A 16,693-nucleotide genomic window follows, 5' to 3' on the forward strand; every position below is an offset into this window, starting at 1 on the left:
AAGTAGTAATTACTCCATTGTGTTGTTGATTTGGTCCTTGTAGTTTTAGAAATGTCTTGGGGTGTCAGGAACTATATCACTCACCGCATGATTCTCAGCCACTGAACTGCTCTTGTAACCACATTACCACATTATTTATACAACCAGTTGAGCTGTGGTTCTGGTTAATAGAGATATTTCACATTATTAGCAGGTTGGGTTTCCTAGCTGTAGACTCAATGAGAAAAGGGAACATATTCCACGCCTCCCCCCACCATTGAGCACATCTGCAAGAAGCACTGTCGCAGGAAAGCAGCATCCATCATCGAAGACCCCCACCACGCTCTCTTCTTGCTACCATCAGGAAGGAGGTACAAGAGCCTCAAGGCATGCACCACCAGGTTCAGAAACAACTATCAGGCTCTTGAACCAAAGGGGATAACTTCACTCAACTTCATTCAGCCCCATCACCAAACGGTTCCCACAATCTGTGGACTGGCTTTCAAGGACTCATCTCATGTTCTCAATATTTAATGCTTATTTATTCATTCATTCATTTATTTCTCTTTCTTTTTTGCATTTGCACAGCTTATTGGGTTTCTTTTTGCTCATTGTTTGTTGTCCCTCCTGGTGGTTGTGGTCTATCATTGATTCGGTTGTGGTTCTTGTATTTATTGTGATTACCTCTAAGAAAATGAATCTCAGGGTTCTATATAATGACATACATGTACTTTGATAACAAATCTATTTTCATCTTTGAACTTTAAATGGACTGTGATTTGGAGGGTAACCTGTACGTGGTAATGTCACCATCTGTCTCCTTCTCTTGATTATGGGAGTCAAAGGTTTGAGAGGTCAGGGTATCATAGGTAATTATCTGCAGTATATTTTGTAAATAGTGCATGGTGCAGTCATGGTGCACTCATGTTGGAGGGATGAACATTATTCAGGAACAGTTATTACCCTTCAACCATCAGGCTCCTGAACTAGTGTGGATACCTGCACTTACCTCAACTCAAAACTGATTCTGCAACCCATGGACTCTACAACTCATGTTTTCAGTATTATTTTTATTTATTATTATGATTGATATTATTTTGTACTTGCACAGATTGCCTTCTTTTGCACATTGGTTGTTTGTCAGTCTTTGTGTTTAATTTTTCATTGATGTTATGCCATTTCTTTCTTCTACTGTGAATGCCTGCAAGAAAGTGAATCTCAGGGTAATGTACATCAAAAGTAGGTGGTTACTCACTTGTTAGAGATCAATGTTACTTGCCATTTATTGGCAATGTCAGATGGTCAACTTCTCAGGAGATCCAATTGAAATTGGACTATTATCAGCAAACATCCCTATTTGTGATCTTCTGTCGGAAGGAATTCCATTGATGATGAAAAAAAGACATTTGGGCTGAGGACACTAAGCTGACAAATTCCTGTGCTATGTTCTGGTCTCATATTACCCCAAGTGATATGATCAGAAGATGCTGGAACTATGGGAAATCAACCTAAATATAATATTTCATCTGAGCTTGGAGTCCATTAACAAGTTCTGACATGAAAATATTTAGTCAACAAAGCCTCAGTAAAACATTATAGGTACAATCGGTCACAAATGCCTGAATTTATAGTAATGTCTCAAAAAAATTTAAAATCCAAAGTTATTAACAATGCAAACAGCAATTAAAGAACTTGGAAATCTGCTAATACTATTTAAGAAAATTGCTTTCTGTGTGTTTCTTCGAGTCTACCTCAAAACCAGCTTGGAGGAAGGAATCAAATATAGTTCAACCCAGCTCTAAAATGAGTGCAAATGATAAATCTGGCAGATACCTATTATGTGATTAGTTTAAATAGATACTGAACCACTAAGCAAAAGTTAGGCTATGCACTTGAACCCATCCAGGTTTCATTTAACAGCTTTCAGCAGGAAAGTGAAAGAATTTTCAGTGAAGTCATTTAGAATCATTGAGTGCAATTCAAATTATAGGGTGAGATCTCTCATCCACAACTGGGTACAAAACAAATTTTGTCATGAGCAGATGAAACTCCAACCATTTTGAACAATTGAATGTCTGCAATTAAGCATCACATTAGGAGTTTATGAAGGCAAGTTTAAAGCAGGTCACAGTCTAGGTGACATGTAGATGGCATTAACAGATAATTGACAGCATTAAGGGTTCCTTCAGGTCGTCATAGCTGGGGGTCACTATAGTGGGATCATCTCCCAGTACCTATTAAATGCTCCCAATGGTGTGTGTCTCGAATAGCCTCTTACAACCAGGTTCAGCTCCTGGTCTTCACGTGTCTCTTAGCTACTAAACCAGGCAGAACCACTTCTACTGACAGGAGAAGGGGCAAAGGTGAGCTACTGGCCCCTTAAAATCAGTCACTTCGGGCAGATAAGGCTCGTCAGTCATGGCTGGCAGCTCATCTAGGAGAAGGAAAACTCTGGTCTCAAACCTCCTCTGCCTTGCGGCCATACCCACTCATGGGGAAGGCTTCAGGAGTAGACCCCTAGGAAAACTCCAAAGCTGGAGTCCCTAAGGCAGTCTGACATTGAGTTCGACACTGACCGGCAACTCCTGTGATGCCACTGGTGCCAAACTGTATCAGTCTTTGCTGTTCCTCAACTGCATGGAGAGGGAGAGCCTGCTGTATGGGCAACAGCTTGCTCTCCATATCACACTGCCCTGGCTTGCATATTAGCTTGTGTATCAACTGTACATAGACAGATAGGACACAACAACTGTGGTCGACACCGATCAACGGAGGCCTCATTAAGAGTTGGTAACTGTATAGGACTGCATGGTCCATACTGAGTACATGTAGCAGTAGAGGTGATATCACAAGTGGCTGTTAGTAGAAATCATAGTAATAATTGATAATAGTATTGTCGTTAACAGTGGCAGCATGGACGGCAGTTTATTGGATCAATAAAATTGGAGTGGATCAGCCTTGATAAAGTGGTGGAGCAGACTCGATGGGCCAAATGGCCTAATTCTGTTCCTATATCTTACGGTCTTAAGTAGGTGTCTCTAGAGGCCATGTATGAATCAAATTGCATTAATGTACTGTAGCTAAAATACATACGTACCGGTATAACCTACATCATGAATAAATGACAATATAGTTTGTATCAAGAAATGTAGGCATTTACAGCACAGAAAGGAGGTTGTTTGACCTGATATATTCATCCACTGTGATAAAGTGCTTTGAAAGGTTGATCATGCCTGTCTGATCCTGCCTGAAGAGTGACTTAGATCTGCTCCAATTTGCCTGCTGTCACAGCAGGTCAACAACAGATGCCATTTCACTAGCTCTTCACTCAGCCATGGATCAGCTGGACAGTGAAGATGCATACATTAGGTTACTCTTCAATGACTACAGCTCAGCATTCAATATTCTGAATGAGTATTCAGTACATTCAATGCCCTGAAAATTCATTAAAAAGCTCCAAAACCAAGACCTCAATACCTCCTTGTGCAACTGGATCCTCAAAATGTGCTATTCCCCCTTAGTTCAGTCCTTTCCTACCTACATCCATGACATTTAACATGCTCTGGATCTTTTCAATGATTTCAGGTTCCATGGCCCTCATCATCTTATTTTTACTATGGATGTCCAGTCCCTCTACACCTCCATCCCCCACCAGGAAGGCCTCGAAGCTCTCCATTTTTTCTGGACACCAGACCTAACCAGCTCCCCTCCACCACCACTCTCCTCCGCCTTGTGGAAATTGTCATTACTCTAAGTAATTTCTCCTTTGGCTCCTCCCATTTCCTTCAAAGGGGTAGCTTTGCACACTTGCATGGGTCCCAGCAATGCCTGTCTATTGGCTACATGGAACAGTCTATGTTCCAAGCCTGCCTACACTGGTGACTGCCCCGCACTTCTCCTACGCTACACCGGTGACTGCATTGATGCTGCTTCCTGTACCCATGCTGAACTCATCAACTTCATCCACTTTGCCTCCAACTTCTGCCCTGCCCTCAAATTTACCTGGTCCATTTCCAGCACCTCCCTCCCCTTTCTCGATCTTACTGTCTTTATTTCTGAAGACAGCTTATCTATTGATGTCTATTATAAACCCATAGACTCTCACCACTACCTGGACTATACCTCTTCCCACCCTGTTACTTGTAAAAATTCCATCCCCTTCTCTCAATTCCTCTATCTCCGCTGCAGCTGCTCCCAGAATGAGGCTTTTCATTCTAGAATGAAGGAGATGTTCTCCTTTTTCAAAGAAAAAAGCTTCCCTTCCTCCACCATCAACGCTGCCTTCAACCGCATCTCTTCCATTTCATGCACGTCTGCTCTTACCCCATCCTCCTGCCACCCGATCAGGGTTAGGTTTCCTCTTGTCCACACCTACCACCCCACCAGCCTCTGCATCCAGCACATAATTCTCCGAAACTTTCACCGTCTCCAACCACCAAGCACATCTTCCACTCCCACCCACTTTCTTCTTTCCGCAGAGGTCGCTCCCTACACAACTCCCTTTTCCAGTTGTCCCTCCTGGCACTCATCCTTAGGAGTGGAACAAATGCTACACCTGCCCCTATACCACCTCCCTCACTACCATTCAGGACCCCAAATAGTCCTTCCAGGTGAGGCGACACTTCACCTGTGAGTCCATTGGGGTCATCTACTATGTCTGGTGCTCCCAGTGTGGCCTCCTATATGTTGATGAGACCCGATGTAGATTGGGAGACCATTTCACTGGGTACCTACGCTCCCTCTGCCAGAAAAAGCAGGATCTCCCAGAGGCCACTTATTTTAATTCCGCTTCCCATTCCCATTCCGATATGTCCATCCACAGCCTCCTCCACTGTCATGATGAGGCCACACTTAGGTTGGAGGAACAACACCTTATATTCCATTTGGGTAGCCTCCAACCTGATGGCATGAATATCAATTTCTCAGACTTCCAGTAATGACCCGCACCCCTCCCCCCTTCACCATTTCCCATCCCCTTTTCCCTCTCTCACCTCATCCCTTTGCCCACCCATTGCCTCCCTCTGGTGCTTCTCCCACTTTCTTTCTTCCATGGCTTTCTGTCTCTCTACAAATCAACTTCCCAACTCTTTACTTCATCCCTCCCCTTTCAGGTTTCACCTATCACCTTGTGTTTCTCTCCCCCCTTCCCCCACCTTCTAAATCTACTCCTCAGCTTTTTTTCTCCAATCCTGCTGAAGGGTTTCGGCCCAAAATGTCAATTGTACTCTTTTCCATAGATGCTGCCTGGCCTGCTGAGTTCCTCCAGCATTTCGTGTGTGTTCCTCAACATCTTCACTTGCAGACACCAATCAGTATGGATTGGCAACAACATCTCCTCCACAATTACCAACAGCACAGAATGGTTGATACAACAATAACCTTTCACTCAATGTCAGCAAAGTCAAAGAGCTGAATACAGAAGGAAGAAACCAGAGGTCCATGAGCCAGTCCTCATCAGGAGTTCAGAGGTGGAGAGGGTCAGCAACTTTAAATTCCTTGGTGTTACTATTTTAGACTATCTGTCCAGGGACCACCAAGTAAGTGCCATCACAAAGAAGGCATGGCATACCTTTACTTTCTTCAAGGTTTGCGCGGATTCATCATGCCATCTAAAACTTTGACAAACTTCTACAGATGCACAGTGGAGAATATCCTGACTAGATTCGTCATGGCCTGTTATGGAAACACCAATGCACAAGAATGGGAGGAAAAAAGCTACAAAAGGTAGTGGATATAGTCCAGTCCATCAAAGGAAAAACCTTCTCCACCAATGAGCACAAGAAGGCAGCATCCATCTTCAAGGACTCTCACCATCCAGGCCACACTATCTTCTCATTGCTGCCATCAGAAACGAGGAGCAGGAGCCTTAGGACCCACACCACCATGTTCATAAGCAATTAATACCCTTCAACCATCAGGCTCCTGAACCATTGTGGATAACTTTATTCAGCTCAACACTGAACTCATTCCACACTGACTCTGAAACTCATGTTCTCAATATTAGATGATACTTATTATCATTACTTGTTTTGATTTGTATTTGCAGAGTTTGTCTTCTTTTGCACGTTGGTTGTTTGTCCCTCTTTCTTTGAGTACAGCTTTTCTTTGAATCCATTGTATTTCTTTGTGTCTACTGTGAATGCCCACAGGTGAAAGTACACACTGGTGCGCCAGTAATTGACAGAAGTGATCATTGACAGTGGGTTGTAATCCATATCACATTGGAAACAGGGGGCAAATTGCAACAGTTTGTGACACCACAGTTCATTATGAGAATACAGTAACTAACAGCATCTCATGTTATCAAGAGGAGGTAACAGTATGTATTGAAAAACTGACACAGTGCAGACCATAGCAAGATTAGGTGGTAATATAGATTGTGGAAAAGCGCAAATATTCTCATGATGCAGCTAGCAGTTCTGATCATATCAAGAATGGGTGATAATACAGATCAAATCAAGAGTGGATGAAAGACTCACCATATAAATCGCATGTGACTATGCGGCCATGGAGAATTTGAGATAGTATTGAGAGAAGGAGACTGTACAATAGTACAGATCATATCAAATGGAGATGAAAGGGCAAGACTACAAATCAAATTACTGTACATAACATTGTAGACTGTGCTGATGTTGCAATTTAGAAGAAATCCAGTGTACTTGACAATACATTTTAGAGTCAAAACCTAGCATTTCAAAATGTTCTGCCTATTGATGACTGTAAAAGCAATTTTTCCTGTATGTGAGGGCACAGACCATAAAGATAATTGCTTATAGAATCTTTGGAATTCAAGATTCCAAGATTGGACAGAGAACATTGACTGTAAGTGTACAGCAAAGACAAGACAGTGTTTATAAAACATCTTTTACAGAGCAAAAATGACTCATAAAACTTCACTGGAGCAATTTCAAATGAAATTACAAAATTATGCCACAAAACAAGACTGTGACCTTTAAGATCACATCAGAACGCGATCATGCTAAATTGGATAGACTCAAAAGAGATCTGACAGCTCAAAACTGGGCATCCATGAAGAAATATCACCTGAAGCAAAAATGTACACCATTGCAATTTATAGTCTCAATATCTAGTGTAATCCTCACTCTACTGTTAATTTAAAGTTAGGGGATTAGCAGTGGTTCACAGAGGAATGAAGAAGAACTGCTAGAAGCAGCAGTGTAGTCATAACATTTAACACACTGGAGTAAAAAATTGAGGGTGGGATCTCACTGGAACATTGAAAGACCTAGATAGAGTGGATATGGAGGATGTTTCCTACAGTGGCTGAGTCTAGGATCAGAGGGCACAGCCTCAGAATAGAAGGACAACCCTTTAGAACAGAGATGAGGAGGAATTTCTTTAGCCGGAGGGTGGTGAGTCTGTGTAATTTATTGTCAGAGACAGCTGTGGAGGCCAAATAATTGGGTATATTTTAAAGAGAGGTTGATAGGTTCTTGATTAGCAAGGTTGTTAAAGGTTATGGAGAGAAGGCAGAGAATAGGGTTGAGAGTGAAAATAAACAGACCATAATAGGCCACGGAGCAGACTTGATGAGGTAAATAGACTAATTCTGCTCCTATGTCTTACGGTCTCATGGTTTTTTCTAGCATCTTCATATTACACTCAGTCAAATGCTGCCTGGTCTGCTCAGCACGTCTTTTGTCTAGTTTTTATGGTAGGTCTCTTCCAAGCAGTGGTAAAATTATACATAAAGATGATTTAAAATCACTGCATTCACTAAAGTTCCTAATTCTGTTCCTATGCTTTATGATCTTATGGTTGAACATACATGAATGGTAGTGGATAATTAGACTACCAATGGAAGGTGAAGGCTCCATTAACATCCTCAACCTCAACAATGATGGAGTTCAGCATGTCAATGCTAAAGATAAGGAGTGAAGCATTTGCGACCATGAATGAATTCTTCTCGCGCTTCCAGCTAGGTACAGGTTCTGGCGCGGCTTTTGGGACCACCTGGTGAAGGAAGCAATTAAAATAAAACTAGAGGAAAAGAATTTTAACAAAGACAAAGATCTTGATCTATGTAAGAACTGGAATTTGATTGTAAGCAAGGTGAAACAGCGGAAACCTGATTGGATGAGAACTAACCAATCAGGACGGATGGGCGATGGGGGCATAAATACCACCGGACCCGGGCATCATCCCTGATGAAGATGGCAGAGCTTGTCATCGAAATGTCAGTTTAAATCGATATTTGTACCCGGCTGGAAGCCCAAGAAGAGATCATTCATCATATACACTGGGAAAGCACTGGATCTTTTTTCATTTGTGACCATGGTCAGGCACAAGTGCCATCCAAATACTTACCTCAGCCAGGTCCCATCACCACAAAAGCTGGTCTTCAATCAATTCAATTCACCCCATGTGATGTGTAGAAACAGCAGGGATCTAGGCCCAAACAAGTCAACTGTTTCATCAATGACATTCCTTCTCGCAGACTCTGACAGCACAGAGGGAGGCTCTTCACCTCACCATGTCCACAGTGACCATTAGATTCCCAGTTGCACTAATCTCATTTATCAGCAGCCTTCGGGATCCTGGCAATTCAAATGAATTTCCAGATACTCTTTAAACATTGTTCCACCACCTACTTAGATACTGCAGCTTCCAGCTACACACTAGAAAATAATTCCTCAAGAAATCTCTAAGCCTCTTTCCCCTTATTCTAAACCTATAGTCAATAGTTTTTAACATTTCTATTAGAGGAAAGAGTTTTTTTTGTTATCTATCCTGCCTAAGTTGCTCATAAGATTTCAATCAGCTTCTCCCTCAGGTCTACACGGCTCTATCCAGTCTCTCTTTATCTCTGAATTCACCAGGATGATCCCGGGGAACAGACTGGGTGAATTCCATCTACAGCCTCTCCATTGTAATCCTGTCCCTTCTTTAGTGTTGTGACTGGAACTGCATGCAGTTAACCAACTGTGTCCAAGTCAATGCTTTATAAAACCAGAGTATATCTTTCCAGCTTTTACTGTATATTCCATGCCCCAGATGATGAAGGTGAGTATCCTGTCTCCTTTCCAAATTGCCCTATTTAACTGCCGCTTCTAGGGAATCTTGGACTTGTACAGAAACTGGCCTCTCAATCCTCCATGTCTTACATGTAGGACAAACCTTCCTGAAGTTCACGTAAACCACATCAACCACACAGCCCTCATTGATATCTTTATTTTATTTGTTCGTTATGTGCCGTGCCATATGACATAGGCAATCATGGTCCTTCACCATGATTGTTCTTGGCAAATTTTTCTACAAGTGGTTTGCCATTGCCTTCTTCTGAGCAGTGTCTTTACAAGACAGGTGACCCCAGCCATGATCAATACTCTTCAGAGAATGTCTGCCTGGTGTCAGTGGTCGTGTAAGTAGGACTTGTGATATACACCAGCTGCTCATAAGACCATCCACCATCTGCTCCCATGGCTTCAGGTGACACGGACTGGGGGGCTAAGCAGGTGCCACACCTTGCCCAAAGGTGGCCTGCAGGCTAGCAGAGGGAAGGAGCATCTCACACCCCCTGTGGTAGAGACATATCTCCACCACACCACCCGCATCTTTATTTATCTCTTCAAGAAACTCAATTAAATTAGTCAGAGAGGATCACCCCCAATAAATCTGTGCTGACTATCCCTGATAAATCCCAGTTCTGTGAGTGTAGGTTAATCCTGCCCCTTAGAACTTTCCCCATTAAGTTCTCTATCAGTCACATGAGAATAATTGTCCTATAATTACCTGCTTTGTCCCTGCTTCCGCTGTTGGACAAAAGTACTACATTTGCTGTCTTCTGGTCATCTGTCCCCTCACCTGTAGCCAGTGAAGATTTAAACATCTTCTGTTGGGACCCTGCAATCTCCTCCCTTGCCTCAAGACTAAGCAGCAGACAAACAAGCAGGTGAGAGCGCTGACACTACTGAGGGTAAAGGCCACGACAGTTCACGCCGAGAGTGATAGACAGTCCCAGTATTTTCAAGAATAGATGGTAGGTCACGGCATCAAGAGAAGATAGCAATATAATCCACACTGGCAGCAAGTGACAGGAGACCGCACTGAGTGCAGTTAGCAATATCATAAAGAGATGGCCACACAGATGTGACAGCACAGTAAATAGCAGGTGTAGTTCACACTATGACATTATAGTGACAGTATTAACAGTATTGGGAGTGGCTAATACTGTAAACCTGTCTCATGAACATCTTAAACTGAGCGTCAGGTTCAATGACAAGAATAAAGAACCAAACTGAAAGCAGATGACCATGTCAACCTTGTCAGGTGTAGACAGCAGTAAAGACAATTTTGAATGGACAGTACCTTGTGGCGTCCAAGTGACATGACTGAGAATCGATAGTAATCTTGCCCATGGTGAGAACAAGAGTATCTAGCTACAATGACAGTGTTGACCACCCTGAGGACAGACGACAGTAGACTATGAGTGCGATTGACTGTGCCAGGAATAGATGGTCATGTAGATGACACTTCAGAGAGATAGTGAGACTAAGGACCCAATTACAGTAAGCAGTGACAGCATTGAGAGTGGATAAAAGTAATGACAATGTTGAGAGTGAATACTAAAATGGACCATACTGAGTGTAGATAAAGATACCAGCATCAGGAGTTCATGAGAGAACTGGCCTCAGAGAGAGTGGAATGGGTGCCAGGGAGAGATGCCAGTATAAACAGTGTTGAGAGTGGATTGCAGCCGAGGACAAGAATAGTTTGCAGTGACAAAACTGACAGTATGAAGAGTAGGGGACAGGACAGATTGAATCTAGAAGTAGGTGATAGTGCAAACCACGTAGCTGTCGGGCTGAGGGGGTTGGGGATTTGCTGGCGGTATAGACTGTGGTGAGAGCAGGGGGCTGAAATGCCAGGACTGAATACACTGACAGTAATGGGAACAGACGGTAGCTAGATTGTTACCCGTTCCCGATAGTCATCCGCACCCGGTACAGAGCATAGCGAAAGCAGGTGACGGTGCCGGAAAGATCAAGAATTACCGATGCATACAGTGCTAGGTGTGGATAACATTGCAGACAGTTGACAGTTCAAGCCATGCTGACTGTAGGTGACAAGTAGGGACGGTGGGCTGAATGGATGAGCGCAGGTGACAGCGGCGAGAATATTCAGAACAGAGAGTGGTGTGTGATTGAAGCGGCAAGAGGTTATGATGCGATCTAAATCGAGTCTGCGATGGCACAAACTTTACAATCAAGAAGCCATCGAAAGCTGCAGAGATGAGGCAAAACAGGTATCTGTGCAGCCGCGGTAGAAGCCTTGGGTTGGTACTGTGTAGAGAGAAGACACGCGTACAACTTGACGCAGAAGTCCAGTTGTGGCTACGAGGAAACGCTAATGAGAGCCGGTTATGTTTGTGCCGGATACTCACACGACCCACAATGCTGTGATGGTGGAGACGGACAGGCTAACGGGAAGGATGACCCAGGCTGCCATTCCAGGAAGCAAACGGTATGTAGTTTTCTATACATGTGAACGATCTCCGCCAGTCACTGTAACAGAACCCGGAGCAAGGATCAGTGAGTAATCATCCGTGCAGACAAATCCAGGAGCAGTAAGATCGACCTAAACTCTCCACAGTCCCACATACTGCTTGTTTACTTTATTTTCCTTCCCAGCCAAAATATTCCACGCAGATGCCTGGTTTCTGGAGCCTGTTTCAATTCCGTTTAACTCCCGGAGGGGCTCGAGGTCCGAAGTTCATCCCGGGGAAGATATAGCCCCTTTCCCTTCCCACCACTCTTCAGCCCATTCCACGCCTCCACTTACTGATCCCTCTCTTTCCACTAGACCGCGGGATCCCTCGCTGCTCAGCACCAGACCGCCCAGGACTCCAGCGACTCCGCGCCTGGGCTCCACAGAAACCACAGCCCTACAGCCGGTATAGCTCTAGAGGGCGCCCATGAGGGAACAGCCCGGTCAGATGTGGGACCGAAAGAAGAAAAAATGGTTTTTTATGAGAGAGACATGGAGATAGAGAGGCAGAATCTAACAAAGAGGGAGAACTTGGCTTTCAATGGGAGTTAGATGTAGAGATAGAGAGGCAGAATTTAACAGAGAAACGGGCGAACAGTGAAAGGGAGAGACTGATAAAGTGAGAAACTGGCGTATTATCTTGCGCATTTTAGAAAATCTGAAATAAAATCAGTAATGCTGAGGTTAGACGCCATCTATCAATATCCTTTTCCCGGAACTGGCCACATACTCAGAGATCGAAATAAACAAAGATAGAGCGAGGTATGAGAGTGACTGTGACTTAGAGATTGGGCGGGAACCGACCGGAGAGGCCGCTTTGGAGTCTTTGACCACTGTGGAGAACGATGGTATATAGAGCGGCAGAAGGTAAAAGAGAGCCAAATAAAGAATAGTGGGGTAAGAAACTGAAAGAAAGAAAAGACTTTAACTGAGATGTGGAAAGACTCTGTCCCGCTCTACTTCAGGGCAATGACACGTGGAGGAGTGGGAACAGCATCGCACTTCCACTCTTGGAACCTACCCCGAACGAAACCTACTCCCTCCCCGAGATAGAAAAAAACACTCCTGAGTGACTTTCACCGTCCTGGGAGTACTTTGGTGACAGAAGTAGGACATTCTACAAACTTTCACTTAGAGATAGAGAAATCCAGCAACGACTTGGCAGATCTGTGTGTAACTGAAATGCAGAATTTAGGGTGGGCAACTCTAACATGATTACTCAGTGAGTTTCAGCATTGGTTCAGTAGTAGCATTCATCTTTTAAGTCGGAAGCTTTTGAGTTCAAACCTCACTCCAAAGGCTTGATCGTATGATCAAGATTGACACTTCCCTGTAGACTGCATTGTCAGCATTCAAATGTGTGGATTTGCCCTCCTGATCACTATAAGGACAACTCGCAATTCTAAGGGAAACAATTGGCTGATAAACCTTACAATGACTAATGTCTAGGGCAATATTTATATTACAACCTAGCTAACTAGGCCTACAGGACCAATTAAATATATCTGTGTGTGTATATATATATATACATATAGATGTCCTGTGAGTTAGGAGATCACAGTTTAAGTAGCCAGTCAGAAGCTGATCATGTGGCTGACGACCAGTGCACAATGGGGATAAAGAGTAGAAGATTTGGAAACTGTTTAATAGTTGGAGGAGGAAGAAATCCAATGAGTCAAAATGCACTTGGAGAAGTCAATGTTTTAGTCAAAACCAAGACAGGACACTCAGCCCAGAATGGATATCTGAAGGATAATGATATAGAACTATATACGTCAGTGCAAAATGCCCTGGATATGTTTGAGGGCTATGCTTATCCACTGAAGGCTGTGGTATTTTATCATCAATGTCTTCCTTCACTTCTGACACATTGAAAGTGGTGTACATTTTCCAATGGTTATACCATCAACCTCTGCTGTTGGAGACTGGGGTGGTGCAGTGGGGAGCAGGTGAATAGAGGTCCTTTGGTTTGCATGTGTTCAGAGTAAGACCCATCCCTTTGTATGCTCCATCAAATGAAATGGTTATGGTTTGGAGTTTGATTTCAACAGTGTGTAAGTTGAAGGTGGTAGGGTGGAGATACAGTACATCTCTACCAAGGGAGGTGTAAGGCACTTCTTCCCTCCACAAGCCTGCAGGGCACCCTTGGGCAAGTTGTAGCATCTGCTTCCCCCCCAAAAAAACATCAGGGTAATGTGAAGCCATGGGAGCAGGTGGTGAATGGTCATGTGAATGGTCATATCACAAGTCTTGGTATGCGACCACTGATGCGAGGCAGACAATCTCTGAAGAGTACTGATAATGGCTGGGGTCACCCGTCTTGTAAGACACCGTCCAAAAGAAGGCAATGGCAAACCGATTCTGTAGAAAAATTTGCCAAGAACAATCATGGTCATGGAAAGAGCATGATTGCCCATGTCATATTACACAGCACATAAGGAATGAAAACAAGTTCATGCCATTTACATACTGCTACTCAACACCTAAAGTTAGTGTGACTTTTGTTATGAATTATTTTCACTGTAAATTGAGCAGTACCCCTTGATTTCTGCAGATTATCCTGCACCCCCCCCTCCGCTTCACTCCCGAGTGTTGTTGGAGGTGAAGTACAACACTGTGGTGAGAAATTCTGAGAAAATATAGGGCCACTGACGCGGGACTTCACTGAGAGTGGTCACATTGAAGGCTTGTTAGGGATCATGGCTGCATGTGATCATGAAGCAAACATAAAATATTGATACATTTCTACAGGCTGTTGAATTTAATGAAGGTGTTGCACAATCCAATTTTGCGAGCTTTAATGAGGTTGAGAAAGGCTAGTAATTGTTAGCGTTTCTTGAATCTCCCTTGAAGCTGTTCACCTGGTGAAGATCAAGTCAATACGCCCCTAGATGAATCGAGCCCATGATGCAAGTTGGGAAGTAACTCTTCAGTCACTGAGACGAGACCATATAGCAGAAACCTGGTAATCATTTTCTCAGAAGGGACAGCTGTTTTTATTTCAGATATCAGATGGAGTTTAATGCTGATAAGTGTGAGGTGCTACATTTTGGTAGGAGTAATCAAAATAGGACATACATGGTAAATGGTAGGGCATTGAAGAATGCTGTAGAACAGAGGGATCTAGGAATAATGGTGCATAGTTCCCTGACGGTGGAATCTCATGTGGATAGGGTGGTGAAGAAAGCTTTTAGTATGCTGGCCTTTATTAATCAGAGCATTGAATATAGGAGTTGGGATGTAATGTTGAAATTGTATAGGGGATTGGTAAAGCCAAATTTGGAGTATTGTGTACAGTTCTGGTCACCGAATTATAGAAAGGATGTCAATAAAATTGAGAGAGTACAGAGGAGGTTTACTAAAATGTTGCCTGGGTTTCATCTCCTAAGTTACAGAGAAAGGTTGAACAAGTTAGGTCTTTATCCTTTGGAGCGTAGAAGGTTGAGGGGGGACTTGAGGTGTTTAAAATTATGAAAGGGATTGTTAGAGTTGACGTGGATAGGCTTTTTCCATTGAGAGTGGGGAAGATTCAAACAAGAGGACATGAGTTGAGAGTTAAAGGGCAAAAGTTTAGGGGTAACAGGAGGGGGAACTTCTTTACTCAGAGAGTGGTTGCTGTGTGGAACGAGCTTCCAGCAGAAGTGGTTGAGGCAGGTTCGATGTTGTCATTTAGAGTTAAATTGGATAGATATATGGACAGGAAAGGAATGGAAGGTTATGGACTGAGTGCAGGTCGGTGGGACTAGGTGAGAATAAGAGTTCAGCACGGACTAGAAGGGCCGAGATGGCCTGTTTCCGTGCTGTAGTTGTTATATGGTTATATCCAGTATAGCAGATGTTTACTTTTTGACATAAATACAAATCTTCCATTTAGTTTAGTCATTAAAAGAGACTTTATTTTCCTCTATGCTGCTTTCATTTATTTGAATTGCTTTCTTGCCAATGCTTCACTGAGAGTTTCCACCTACCATAAGAACTTGTTAATGTAAAGCTTCACACTATTTTTGGTCAGCTTATACTTGTATGAAGTACATTTATTATCAAATTATGTATACTATGTACAACCTTGAGATTTGTCTTCTTAGAGACAGCCACAAAGTAAAGAAGCTCAATAGACCTCATTAAAAAAGGAAACAGCTAATGTACAAACAATGGAAGTGAGAAAATAACATTCAGAACTGAAGTTCAGGAAGGTGAGTCCACAGCCACTAAGTCAGTCAAAGCCGATCCAGCAGCCCATTAGTTGCAGGCCACAACCTCAGTTCAGCACAGAGATGAGTAAACCTCACGAGCAGTAAGCTGAACACTGTCCAGTCCCTCTCCTCTGGCCCCGACACACTAACCTCTTCAAGCTGGTCCAGCGCTTAAATCGGCCAAATAGGAGGGTCATCCCTCAACCTCAGACCTGGGTCCTGCCGCTTTGATACACTCTCAGGCCCAGGATCCACCACCTCAATTCGGCCCGTACCTGACCTTTCCAGTCTGGCCCAGCACTTAAATCCGTTGGTTTTAAACATTAGCTTATTCCTCACTCTCAGGCCCAGGCCCCGCTGCCTCGACTCTTCCTCACTTCAGTTCGGCTGCTTTGAATCACCTCCAAGTCCACTCCAGCAATGGCCAAACATTGGCTCTTTTCTCGCTGTCCGGCCTGGGCCCCGCTGCCTCGATCAGCCCATACACGCTAAGCCGCAACCATCCTGCACCTTTGAGACTTGAGTTCACATCATAAAAATGCCTGCTAGTTCATGTGGTTCAAAAGCTCATCTCCGAAAGGGAAGTTACAGATAATTGATTGCAGTGATCATTTTTGAAAAAAAGCATTATTAATATAGTAGTTTTGTTGGCTGCCAGTAAGTCGACACTGTGCTTCACCAGCACCAGCTTAAACTGGAGCAATCCCTTGTCCCAGTCTCATAATTATATCCAGAAATCAATCCTCATTATGGTGTATATCAACATTCCCTCTAATTTTTTCTTAACAGCTGCGCGCACCAACCTTTGATCTGAGCAGGAAACTTTTTCATGGCCTGAAAACTGCACGGCACTTAAAATATTTTAACTTTGTAATACGTTCAGCTGGCCGGCAGTTTATTGACAAAGAGCTACCGACTGCCATTCTGTGTTTGTTGTTACAATTTGTAACAGTGTCGTAACTTGAAACATGGACAATGTAAATACAATGAAGCTCTAAAAATGTTTCAAAGAG

General features: G+C 43.4%; 1 protein-coding gene across 1 annotated transcript in view; it reads right to left on the bottom strand.

The window, feature by feature from the left end:
* zgc:154058 (Transmembrane protein 150A-like) overlaps positions 1–11,880 on the bottom strand; it is an 80,161-nt gene extending 68,281 nt beyond the window's left edge. The window contains exons 1-2 of the mRNA XM_063070190.1: positions 11,782–11,880; positions 11,384–11,504 (exon numbers count right to left, since the gene is read on the bottom strand). Coding sequence (XP_062926260.1) covers positions 11,384–11,448 — 65 coding nt within the window. The 5' untranslated portion in view covers positions 11,449–11,504; positions 11,782–11,880. The remainder of the gene's footprint in view (positions 1–11,383; positions 11,505–11,781) is intronic.
* Positions 11,881–16,693: the final 4,813 nt, after the last annotated feature.

This window comes from Mobula hypostoma, chromosome 18 (assembly GCF_963921235.1).
Source record: "Mobula hypostoma chromosome 18, sMobHyp1.1, whole genome shotgun sequence".
Taxonomy (NCBI): domain Eukaryota; kingdom Metazoa; phylum Chordata; class Chondrichthyes; order Myliobatiformes; family Myliobatidae; genus Mobula; species Mobula hypostoma.